At 40.0% G+C, this 13284-nt stretch overlaps 1 protein-coding gene across 1 annotated transcript in view; it reads right to left on the reverse strand.

Annotated features, from left to right (window-relative positions):
- The window catches only part of sdk1a (sidekick cell adhesion molecule 1a), a 752575-nt gene that overhangs the window by 203856 nt on the left and 535435 nt on the right, over window positions 1–13284 (reverse strand). Inside the window, exons 16-18 of the mRNA XM_059653924.1 lie at window positions 11085–11225; window positions 8548–8729; window positions 1910–2025 (exon numbers count right to left, since the gene is read on the reverse strand). Coding sequence (XP_059509907.1) covers window positions 1910–2025; window positions 8548–8729; window positions 11085–11225 — 439 coding nt within the window. The remainder of the gene's footprint in view (window positions 1–1909; window positions 2026–8547; window positions 8730–11084; window positions 11226–13284) is intronic.

The following is a 13284-nucleotide window of genomic DNA, read 5'->3' on the forward strand; positions in this document are numbered from 1 at the left end:
ATGAGGAGCTCGAACAGTTCACACCCCAACCTCAAGTTCACCTGGGCCATCTCCAACACATCCCTCACCTTCCTGGACCTCTCTGTCTCTATCTCGGGCAACCACCGAGAAACCAATATCCATTTCAAGCCCACCAACTCCCACAGCTACCTAGAATACACCTCCTCCCATCCACCTTCCTGCAAAAATGCCATCCCTTATTCCCAATTCCTTCATCTCCGCTGCATCTGCTCCCAGGATGAGACATTCCACTCCCATTCATCTCAGATGTCCTCATTTCTCAAGGATTGCAACTTCCCCCCTGCAGTGGTCGAGAACGCCCTCGACTATGTCTTCTGCATTTCCTGCAACTCATCCCTCACATCCCGTTCCCGCAATAACAACAAAAAGAGAATCCCCCTTGTCCTCACATAACACCCCACCAACCTCCAGATCCAATGCACCATCTTCGATACTTCCACCATCTGCAATCTGACCCAACCACCAAAGACATTTTTCCCTCCCCTCCCTTGTCTGCTCCACACTCACCTCCAGCCCCAACACACCCAGCACTTTCCGCTGCAACTGCAGGAAGTGCTACACCTGCCCTTACACCTCGTCTCTCGACCTCATCCCAGGCCCCAAGAAGACTTTCCACATCAAGCAGAGGTTCGCTTGCACATCTACTAATGTGGTTTACTGCATCCGCTGTACCCATTGTGGCCTCCTTTACAGTGGGGAAACCAAGTGGAGGCTTGGGGACTGCTTTGCAGAACACCTATGCTCGGTTTGCTATAAACAGCTGCACCTCCCAGTTGTGAACCATTGCAACTTCCCCTCCCATTCCTCAGATGACATGTCCATCCTGGGCCTCCTGCAGTGCCGCAACAATGCCACCTGAAGGTTGCAGGAACAGCAACTCATATTCCGCTTGGGAACCCTGTAGCCCAATGTGGATTTCACAAGCTTCAAAATCTCCCCTCCCACCACCGCATCCCAAAACCAGCCAAACCCGTCCCCGCCTCCCTAACATGTTCTTCCTCTCACCTATCCCCCCCTCCCACCTCAAGCCGCACCCCCATTTCCTACCTACTAACCTCATCCCGCCCCATTGACCTGTCCATCCTCCCTGGTCTGACCTATCTCCTCCCTACTTCCCCACCTACACTCACCTTTATGGGCTCCATCCCCGCCTCTTTAACTTGTCTGTCTCCTCTCCACCTATCGTCTCCTCTATCCTTCTTCAATCTGCCTCCCCCCTCTCCCTATTTATTTCAGAACCCTCTTCCCCTCCTCCACTTCTGGTGGAGGGTCTAGGCCTGAAACGTCAGCTTTTCTGCTCCTAAGATGCTGCTTGGCCTGCTGTGTTCATCCAGCTCCACACCTTGTTATCACACATGGTTGCTGGTTCATTTATGAAACCTCTCTGACTCATCAATAAAGGTCACAGCTTAATAAAGGTCACAGAAGGCACAGCAGAAGACGAACTAAAAAAGAGCATCTGTCATGACAAATGCAGACTTATCCATCTGGCTCTCCATTTCATGTTTCTGCTAACAGGTGATGTAGGTTGAAAATGAACACAAGAGCACACAAAAATTAAGAAGCAGACTAACTCTGTTCAGCAATCATACACTGGTCATAGCACATCAGCCCGTTGACAAACTTACCCATTTTGTCCTTAATGGGCTAAACCCCAGCTCTTATATTCAGTCTAGTTTTTCCTCACTGTGGAAGATTTTTGGATCCTCTTTAATATTAAGTACCATTTTAATCTCATATATTCTTTGTCAGTCTTATTTTCCTTTTCACATTCCTCCTCTATCTACTGTATTTGGCTAAAGTAAGAAAATTTCAGTGAAATATTTTTATTTGCAAAACTACACAATTATTTTATTCAACTTTTAGTTTTTGTGTTACGTTTTATTACCTTGTAACCTTGGTTGATACCATTTATGAACTGCTGAGGAGGAGGATCCCACATAAATTCGATAGCAGTGGAGTTCACAGCTTTGGCTTCCACATTCTGTGGGGGTGCTGTCGGCACTGCACACAAGCAGAACAACTAGTTACATTCTATTTCAATTTGGAAATGATATTGTCATCACAAACATACCTATTGACAGTTAATGAGCTTTGTAAACTCTTTCTTGACACGAACATGTTTCACCGATCTTGCAGTTTGAAATTGATAAGCATTTTCTATTCTGCAAAGTTCTACGACCAAACAAGAGAACAATCTCAACTAACTGCGTTGCTGTTCATTGAAGGGCAATAAGATTTTATGATCTTAAAGTGAGACAGTAAAAACAAGTTATATTATGCAGCATATGGCTTAATATGCTCATCCTTAATAAACAACATATATCAGACTTACTGTGAGAGATGACACAGGAAATTGCTGGGACCCTGAAATTAACAGCACATTCCAATCTGCACATTTCACTGACTGAAAAACAATCAAACTCTCAAAGACAGGAGCTTCTATTATCTTGAATGCAAACAAGCTTTCTGGCCTTTCCTGGTCTTATTACAATCATAATTGAATAATATGAATGATCCAGGATATCAGCTAAGATGTATTTTATGTTGAATTTCATATTTCATCCAAGGAATAATAACAGTATAAAAGCTGGTTGGAGTGCTATAGGTTAATTTGCCAATTCTCACTGGGGATATGTGTCTGAAAGTCTAGATTGTACATTCGCCCATTTGGCATGCCCAGATTAGAAGCTACAATATAGACATAGAAGTAGTTAGGCACATTGTGAAGAGAAAAGAAACACAGGTAAAGTACCAGTGAACAATCATGCTCCAACTGCCCAATCCAAGGGTTGAGAGGGTGGACAGCATAAAGTTCCTCGGAGTGACGATAATCGAAAACCTGTCTTAGACTTCACACATAGATGCAACAGTCAAGATTCAACAATGCCTCCTCTTCCTCAGGCAGCTGAGAAAATTTAGCATGCTCTGACGGGCCCTCACCAACTTCTACAGATGGAAAGCATCCTATCTGGGTGCATAACGGCCTGGTATGGCAACTGCGCTGCTCAGGACCGGAAGAAACTACAGAAGGTGGTGTGCACAGCCCAGACCATCACAGAAGACAACCTTCCATCCATGGACTCTATTTTACATGGCTCACTGCTGCGGAAAGGCTGGCAACATCATCAAACACCCATCGCGCCCTGATAATGATCTCCACACCCTCTTCTATCAGGCAGAAGACAGAGATGCCTGAACACACGCACAAGCAAGTTCAGGAACAACTTCTTCCCAGCTGTTATTGGACTGATGAATGGACTCTCTTGCCTCTAATAATACTGATCTTGCCTCGTGCACACCCTGTGCAATGTAACCTGTATGCTTCTGTCCAAGTCTTTTTGATCTGTACATCCTTGCTTACTATGAGGTGCCTGCACTGTTCATAAACAAAGTTTTTCACGGTACTTTAGTATACGTGACAATAAATCAATCAAAACTTACAATATTGTTTGCAAAAGAAATGTTTAAAAAATTGTAGCAATGCTTGAACATGGATGATGGAGCTGAGGATTACAGCCATTGTGGGCTCCTAATCATGTACATGCTGAGAACAGGTGGCTTAATATTATCACGTGGTAAAATGAAAGATTAAGGTCAGAGACCATAGGTTCTTCTTGAATACATTTCCTCAAAGATTCCATTCATGTGGCATGCCTACGTGCCACACTGCCTGCCTGCTCTCTCAGTGAAGCAAAGTTAACTGCTCAGTAGTACACCTAATCAAGGGGAGAAAATAAAACTCAACTTTCCTGAGTTTAATTGGAATCTGGTCCAAAAAAAAACTTGCAGCAAGCAAATGTATAAACTTAAGACTAATTCAGCTGTAATTCATTCAGGCTTTAAGAAGTACTCAAGAAAATTCATAGCGCTGAAGTTAGGATGTGAAATTCCACAACCTACTTACTACTTGGGGGGTATTGATGTTAAGCTGACACAGTATTGTTTACTCAAACAAGTTTATTTTTCTAGCTACTGCACCTTCAGAAAGTACAACTTCAAATTAGTATGCAGCGGAGTTGTGGCATAGAGTTTCCAGATTGTACATTCATATGAAAGAAATGACTACGCGAGACTGACAAGTTCAGTTGCTATCCCTGTCTTAATAACAAACTGCATGGAAAAAAAAATCAAACTGACTAGAAAATAAATGATGGAATTAATGCTTGGAGCTGATAGGGAGACAGTTTGGTTTTAAAATAAGTTACTGAAAACAATTTTTTTCAAATTATTATTCATATTGTTGTCATGTGTACACAGATAAAAGCGATCTATTGGTCTCAAAACAATTGTTGATGGATTTAAGCATTGCCTCAAATGCAAGTGTTACTTGCATTAAAAATTTAGAATTCTGGAGCTCATGAAATCATTTGGAATTATCAATATTAACTGAACTCCTGAGTTTCTTAAAATGGCACATTCTTATAACTGGCTCCTCTTCTTCAACTGAAATGGAAACATAAATGAAGCATAATGGACTGTGATTTTAAGGCCTCTTACTGTGGTCCTTTGGTGAAGAGATACAGCACAGCAAGAAGTGGAATTACTTTGACAAAGCACTTTTAGAGCAAACCTGCTAACTGACAAGACATAACACTGACAGGAGGAAAAATGCCCTCCTAGCTGTTAGCCTCAAAGTCTTGTGGATGTTTTAAGGCCCAAAAGCCTGGCTGGTTACATTTACAAAATTTAAGTGCATATCTTCTGAGGAGACAAACAGGTGAAGTGAAATCCGGAGACCGGAGGTCAGAAACAGAACTAGATTCGTTAGAGCTGATTGGAATTGGTTCTTGTTACTATAAAGGAAGGAGCTAGCTGTGTCTCTGGTAAGATGTTAAGAGCTTTAAGATCTCTTCTATTACTGAATGCTAATCTAGCACAGAAATTGGTGGTAATGTTAACAAAACTGTAAAATTTAAGATAAGTGAACAACATAACAAAATAATTAAAACTCAGTGAGGATGGCAGTTCAGATGACAAGTAAAGGATACACCATATGGGAGCTCCTGGATACCATTATGATCCAGGGCGAACATATTTGCAAAAGTGACTGAAGTTCAATCAACTGAGCTACAGACACTGCGAAAGGTTACCTTGGTTATAAGACAGTCACACATGTGGGACAAGATCTTGTGATTTGGTAAGTGGCTAGTGGCAGAAGGATGTACCTTGTGCGCCAGGTAAGGTGACCACAGTGCAGGAGCCTGAGCCCGACATCATGAGAAAAGAGTGAATGTGCAAACTGACCAAGATATCGTGATGCAGGTAGTGGTACAGTCAAGTGAAGGTAGCAATAAGGAATGTTGTAGTACCAGGTGCCAGTATAGTTCGGGGGATCGAAACTGTTCCCAGCAGCCAAGAGGGCAAGTGCTGATAGCTGTGCTGCCTGCCAGTTAGTAATACAGTAATATTACCAACTGTATACATAATCACAGAATTATAATACATTTTCAAGTCAGAATGCTGAGTGGCTTGGGAGTGAACTTGCAGATGGTGTTCCCATGTATCTGCTGCCCTTAATCTTCCAGATGACAGTGGCCATGGGTTTGGAAGGTACTGCCTAAGCGACCTTGATGGATTTCTGTAATGCAGTTTGTGCGTGGTACACACTGTTGCTCAGTGTCAATAGTAGATGGAGTGAAGGTTCATTGATGCAGCGCCAGTCAAGCAGGTTGCTTTGTTCTGAGCGGTATCAAGCTTCTTGAGTGTTGTTGGAGCTGCACCCATCCAGGCTTGTCCACACTCTGACTTGTGCTGTGCAGATGGTTGACAAGCTTTGGAAATTAGGTGGTGAGTTACTCGTCGTAGGATTCCGAACCTCTGACCTTCTCTTGTTGCTACAGTATCTACATGGCTAGTCCAGTTCAGTTTCAGGTCAATGGTATCCCACAGGATGTTGATAATTAGGACATTAGTTATTAAAAAGCCAGTTATACCTATTTCTTCAAAATATAACCTTTTCCAGGAATTTTACAAAGATCAACATTAAGAAAGGAAGTTCTGTTCAATTCCTAAGATTTTCCATTGAAGTCTGTGTTTGGCTGCAACAGTGCACCTTCTGAATACGTGCAGTCATTAGAAATGAATTGTGGATTTTTGTGCTATTTTTTACTTTAATATTTCATCGAATGTAGGCTTCACTGGATTGGATAGTATTTGATGTGTTTTGTTCCAAACTGCCCTTCAGGTGATGCTGATAAGCCATTTTCTGCTATAGTTCATATAATGTAGGGACACACATAGGCCCACAGAGCTACTTGGGTTAAGGTTCAGAATTTTGGTCCACCTAAAGTGAAGGAATAGCAAAATATTTCAAAGAGAGGACATTATGTGACTTGGAGAGGAACTTGCAAGGTATTCCTACATGCCTTCTGATCTTACTGTCCCAGGTGGGACAGGTCAGGTGGGAATCGTCACAGGGTCGGGCAATGCTGTTGAAGCAGCCTCCTCGAGTTACTGTCCTGGATGTTGTAAATGGTAGTGCAGCATCAAAGGGTTGGTAATGAAAGTGGACGGCTGTATTCTAGATTTTATCAAGCTTCTTCAGTGCTATTGAAACAGCACTCACCGAGGCAACTGGGAACTCTTCCAGCAAATCCCTGACTTGTGGCTTCTACAAAGATGGTTGATACCTGTGAGGTGGCAGTAGGTGAGGTACTCACAGTAGAACTCTCCACTTCTGAACTATTCCAGCAGCTATAATATTTAGATAGGTGCTCCAGTTCCGTTTCTAGTTGATGATACTCCTTTGGATATTGACAGCTCAAAATTCAGCACTAGTAAAGCTGTCGAGTGTCAAGAGGAGATGGTCAGATTCTTCTTGCAGACATTCATTATCTGACTCTTAAGTAGCACAAACATGATTGTCCACTTATTGGCCTAAGTCTGAATGCAAGCCAGGCCTTGTGACCATGAGGACATGAACAGCTTCATCATCTGAGCAGCTGTCAACAGAACTCAACATACTGCAAACATAAATGAACAGCTCCACTTTGGACCTTAGATGAAAAGGTCATTGTTGAAGGACATGAAGGTGGTTGGGCTTAGAATATTGCCTTGAGTATCTACTCAGCATTTTAGTGTTCTGGGCTGAGATGATTGACCTCCAAAGCCTACAGCCATGTTTCTTTGCGCGACATATAGCAACAGCCAGATGAGGGCTTTCCCTTTAACCTTGACTTCAATTTTATTAGGGGTCCTTGGGGCCGTGCTTTTTTAAATTCTGGTTTGATGTCATAAGTATCTTCCTTCTAGACAAGAGGCTGTCACAAGCTTTGGTGCTGGTTAGAACAGGTGGAACTCAAACTAAGTGTTGGTGAGCAGAGTTTTGGTGTTTTAAGTTATTGTCGTCTTCTCTCACTTTGCTGATAGTCCTAGTTTGATTATTCAGAGAGATGCCTGTTCTCTGGCTAAACCAAGATGCCTTAGCTAATGGCTCATTTAGTTCTGGAGCATGTCTTAAGCACTACATTTAAGATGTTGTAGGGTCTATGAATTTTGCCGTATTATGGGCATATTTGACTTCTAAAGTTGCTGGAAGCCTAAGTGGAATAATGACAGCTAATTCTGACAATTCTGCCGTCATTACCAGTGCAAAATCCAGGCCTATTTTTTTTCCATGATTATTTTATGGAATCTTATAATTTGGTCTCTTTCTTGTGAATTGAGAAATTTCAAGCAGGCACTTATTGAATTAAGCTTTTCTTAAATGTTAACTTACAGGGACAGATCACATTATACATAAACTAATTTTAGCAGCATCTTGAGAAACATTGTATAGCAACTAATCCCAAGGTCTGCTTATTTTGGCCACCTGTCCACAACATATACCCTGAGCAGAAGGTTTAAAAGAACAGACCAGATCAGCGTTTGACCTAAACAGCTCCAAGCCTTCAACTCTAAATTCGAGATTACTGGGGCAAACAGCACAGGTGATCTGGATCTAAAAAAAGGATATTTGTTGCAATCTCTGCCAAGGTGGGTCTTCTTCGCATGACTCTTGGAAATTTAAATTTTGTGTATCTCTTTTTATTCTTAAACTGTTCAAATTGTGGCAGATTGGGACGACAGTTGAAAATTTCCGTCTTCTTTTTATTCTTAAACTGTTCAAAATGGCACCAATTTGGGGTGACAGTTGAAGCTGTTCACTGTATTTTACTGTATTACTCACTGTGAAATACAAGTGACAATAAATCATGCAAATCAAATCATCAATTCTCACTAAACCTGTTCTGTGGGACAACAATAAAACGAAAAAGAAAACAAAGATGGATAAGCTTGATAACAGGTAACAAATCTGCATTTCACCACAATTGAAGCAGCAATTTCCACTTTCGGAAATATATTTTGATTTCATTGAACAATAACTGACATTAGTGTTAAAGTTATCAAGTGCCTGGGGTGGTGCTTTCCTGCATTGTTGAAGTAGCTGTAAACAGGGCAATGACAGCCCTGGAATGGAAGAATGCCAGGGAGTAAGAGAAGACGTAACTTCTAAACAGTAAATCTTTAAAGTGAATTTCTCACCTCCCTGCAGTGTATACTCAGTTGTTGCTTTGCTGTATGCACCAAGCCCAGCGCTATTGTATGCTGCAACTTGAATTTCATACTGGGTCCAAATGATCAGGTCGTTCACTAGGCAATAGGTCACTTCAGGGCTAGTGATATTCTTATACTGGTATCCACCTGGAAGGCCTGCAAGTCGATACCTATAAAGAAATAAAGACAACAACTCAAAGCGGTATCACAAGAATTGCAGCGCCATTGGATTAAATTCAGCTACATAAACATAGCAATGAATAATGTTAATGTGATATGATGATGATGTATAATTTTTAAATCAATACATATTTTTGCAATAAATGGTGTGGAACTTGACAAAATTGAGAAGCATTTTTTTCAGTTTTTATTGACTGTAATACATGCTTCTGATAGGAGCTTAAATACTTTGCTACAGCTTTTAATACAATAGAATCATGGAATCATATAGTACTGAACAGGCCCTTTGGCAAATCTACACTACTACCTACACTAGTCCCACTTTCCCACACTTGGCCCATAACCTTGAATGTTGCAACACTTCCAGTGCTCATCCAAGTGCTTTTTAAAATTTTTGAAGTAGGGTCTAGGCCCGAAATGTCAGCCTTCCTGCGCCTCTGATGCTGCTTGGCCTGCTGTGTTCATCCAGCTCTACAGCTTGTTATCCCAAGATTCTCCAGCATCTGCAGTTCTTACTATCTCTGAAACTACTTTTTAAAATTGTTTGGTTACCCGCTTTAAGTACTCTCCCAGGCAGTGCATTCCAGACCACCACCACTCTCTGGGTGGAAGATTTTCCCTCAAATCTAATCTAGTCCTCCTGCCTTTCATTGAAAAGGGCATTCCTTTGTTCTTGACTGCTCAACTATAGTGAACAGCTGTTTTCTATCAACTCTGTCCATGTCCCTCACAATCTTGCGTGCCTCGATCAGCTTCTCCCTCAACATTCCCTACCCTGAAGAAAAGAACCAGATACAAATAAAGTGGTTTATTTTCTAACTTGGAGGATATTGCTAAAATATCACAAGACACAGGTGTTTATTGTTCAAAGTTTGTGATTATTTTGTCCATATTGTCTTAAGATCATCAAAAACAACATACTTAATAATTGTGATGGGTGAAAACAAAAGAGAGGTGGATTAAGACCACATTGAAGCACTACAAGAAAGACAGCAAAGATATTAAAGGTGACCTGGATTTATTAGATGGGGACTGGACATAAACTTGTGCCACTGAATTTGTCACAAAGTTTTGTATCAAAGTGAGACTTGCACATTTGTTTCACAGTATTTATTACTTCTAAAACTTTTGAAATGCTGAGAATCAGGTTTCGTGACATTCCACAAAACTGTCATTGAAATATCTTGAACAATTCCGAATGCACCGAAAACTGAACAATAGAACAGAAAAAAACAAATTTCTCAGTTCACTTAGTTTATTACCAAACTATTTACTCTTGCAACTTATAGTTGTCTCTTTTATCATCCCATGCCTGTCTGGTAAACTAATTTTATTAATTGTTTTCAACATTGCTGTCATTAATTTCCTGAGATCATTACACTCTTTTCATTACTACCAATGCGATCATTGTAAATCATGATAATTGTGGTAGATGAAATTATCACATCACCTTCTTTACTTTCTGCACCTACCCAGCATAGCTGTTAAAAATATTCCATTTGGTATCATCACCAGGGCAACAACTGCACTGGTAATTGCACCGTATTCTTTATTGTATATTGGTGCTTATTAAAGCAAGCGATTTGAGAGGATGGAGTGGACCACCCTTGTACCTTGGGCACTCAGTGTCAGCTCAGACACTCCAATATCACTGTAGTACATTAAGATAAACAGATAAACTCTCTTTTTACCATCACAACAATATAATTTACAATCAATAGCTTGTTTCCATTTCCCACACCTGCCTTTTCCATGAAGCTGACAATTTCATGCCAATAAGAGTCAAATTATTGGTAATTTTGCGGTGTGCTGTCTACATCAATTAGCAGCTGACTGAGACTGACTAAAATCAGTTTGATATGGTGTTTCAATAGTCAGCAGAGAAAGCACACTTTCATCCACTCTGTCCAGTCTAGATTTAATCTTAGGGCCCAAAGGTACAGGATAGGGTGTCAAACTATTGCACAGCAGTCTCTCCAAGAACTGACACAGTAGCAACATCAGACTTTTTTCTGGACAAAGCCTTGAGAAAAAGTGTTCAGTTTCCGCAAAAAAAAAAAATCAAATGTGACTTATAATGTAGCACTTAACTCACAGTCATATTTTATTAAAATTTCAATTTCCAAAATAAATGATTCCAGGTCTATTACCATCTACTGTTTCTATTTTGTTATGTGCCAAGACAAATTAACTCTTGAATGTAGTGTAAAAAAATGTAGCTTTCAGATTCATAACTTTGCATACATTTTCTTTAAAATGGCTTGTTGGTAATTTCCTTCTTGGAGTCACTTCTTTTAAAGTGGAATTTTCTTGACTTGCATGTATTATTATGTTTCATTCTGTACCTGAGGATATATCCTTTAAGAACACCATTGATCTCCTGTTCTGGGGGAGGCTGCCACTGTACCATTATGGATTGATTTGTTCGACCACTGGCCATAATATTCTGAGGAGGGGCACCAGGAGATTCTTCAGGTAATAGCAGCCTGAAATCAAACATAGTATACAATACATCAAAACATTAGAAATGCAGAAAGCTATAAGAATATTGTTCTAGTATTGAATAGTCTGTATATGTAAGCACGACAAAGTTGTCAAAAAGCATTAAAATGCTCATAAAATGCATTGTGGAAAATTAGAAAATAGTTTGTGCGGCCAATTTTAAAGTTGCGGGGAGAGGGAAGTAACAGTGCCTTTTAGGAAGACTTTTTGACAGTTACCTTGTTTTGAAAATTAATTTCTAGAGCTTTCACACAGGTGCTGAAACTTTCTTCATCGATGCAGAAATCATATTACCTACTTGAATGGTCTCCAGGGAAATGACTAAATATATTTTTTCTTTGCAAGTTAGACTTAAGGATAAATTTTATTTTAAGTGAAGAAACACCAAAGCCAAGCATTTATTTTAGAAGCAGCAATGTCCCTTTAAAACTCATTCCTGACAGACCAAGTATTTCCAGCAGTTTTCCTTTAATTTCAGATTTTCAGCACTCTCAATGTTTTGCTTTGTCTCTTCAAAATGCTGCTAGTCAACCTATGTCAACAGAATGACACCTAATGTTGGACATCGTATTGAAAGTCTCGCCAGATTGAACTAGTTGGACATGGTCAATACCTGGCTTGTTGAAAAGAGCTGAAGGGATATGTTGTTTGAAATGATCCATCAGTCTTTGCGACATACAGCTTACATACTTAGTATTACAATGGCAGTGAAATTCATGTTCTGTATTATTAATTTGTGAGGTAGGCAATGTATCTTTATCTCTTGACGGCAGCATCCTATTATTGGTGCTTCTGATGACAGTACTCATGTTGCTACTGCATGTATGATTCTGCAATTGGATAACATCTGCTACATCAACCTGAGTATATGAAGAACTGTCCAGACAACCAACTTAAGATTGTCAGTCGGGTCTGCAGCATGTCGCACTTGCATGTACTAGAAGTTACATGTATGAAGACAGAGAAAACATGCACATGTACTGCTCCTGTTTCAATGGCACAGAATGGAGAACAACATTCTCTGGTCCATTTCTCAGGACAATGCCTTGTCGATTGCCAGTAAAACTGCAACAAAAACAGACAGAAATTGCTGAGGAAACTCAACAGATCTGGCAGCATCTGAGGACAAAAAGCAGAATTAACATTTCAAGTCCAGTGATCCTTCTTTAGAAGTCAATTCTTCTAATCATCTCTTCTTAGAGTTTTGACAGAGTCACATCATCATTATTGGCATATTCATTCCCATTATACCCCAATTTTAGCATTAGAAAATGGAACAGTCCAGTTGGATTGTAATATATGCTGGGTTTCTCGCACCTGACAGTAGCAATTAGTCCATCAGTCTATGTGTTTATTGCTGTCGACCTACAATGCTAGTTGCATACCTAGATTTGTGATAATACCTGTAAAGTATAAACCATAAACAAGTGTTTATTTAACTATTATTTTCTTATTAAAAATCAAAAAAACTCAGAGCCCATATGAAGGATTGAGATAAATCCTTAATTTTTTTTTCAATTGGTGACATCACAGTCTCGAGAATACCATTGGATCTGGCTTCTAAAATGCAAATAATTTGGAAGCTTGCTCAAATTTCAGCTTTATGATTTCCTAACTGTTCTAAGCTAATGCTATGATAATGCAATTAATAAGAAATTGGAACCACACTCCTGTATTCATCAACAGATTTTCTTGTACTTGTACTGCAGTGCAATTATCATTCCTCTCCAGCCCCCTCTGTGTCATTATTTTTATTTTCTTCAAGGCACAGTTAAGTATGAACATGGTTTTGAGTCACTGATGACTGAAGTGTTGAGATTCTAAATCCTCAAGTGTTCATGTCAAAGTCAGTTTTTTTTATTGGCCAATAGAAATGTGAGACAAGGAGGATGGGGAACTCCAGTTTAAAGTAGCACGCTTCTGAAAAAGGTAAAATGCCAAAACACAAAACAGTGGATTCCTTGCAATTCTAGCTCCAAGCAAACAGAAACAGGAACTTGTCAACTATAAGTAATCATAATACATTTGTTTACTTCTTGTAAG

Source organism: Stegostoma tigrinum, chromosome 23, assembly GCF_030684315.1.
Source record: "Stegostoma tigrinum isolate sSteTig4 chromosome 23, sSteTig4.hap1, whole genome shotgun sequence".
Lineage (NCBI taxonomy): Eukaryota > Metazoa > Chordata > Chondrichthyes > Orectolobiformes > Stegostomatidae > Stegostoma > Stegostoma tigrinum.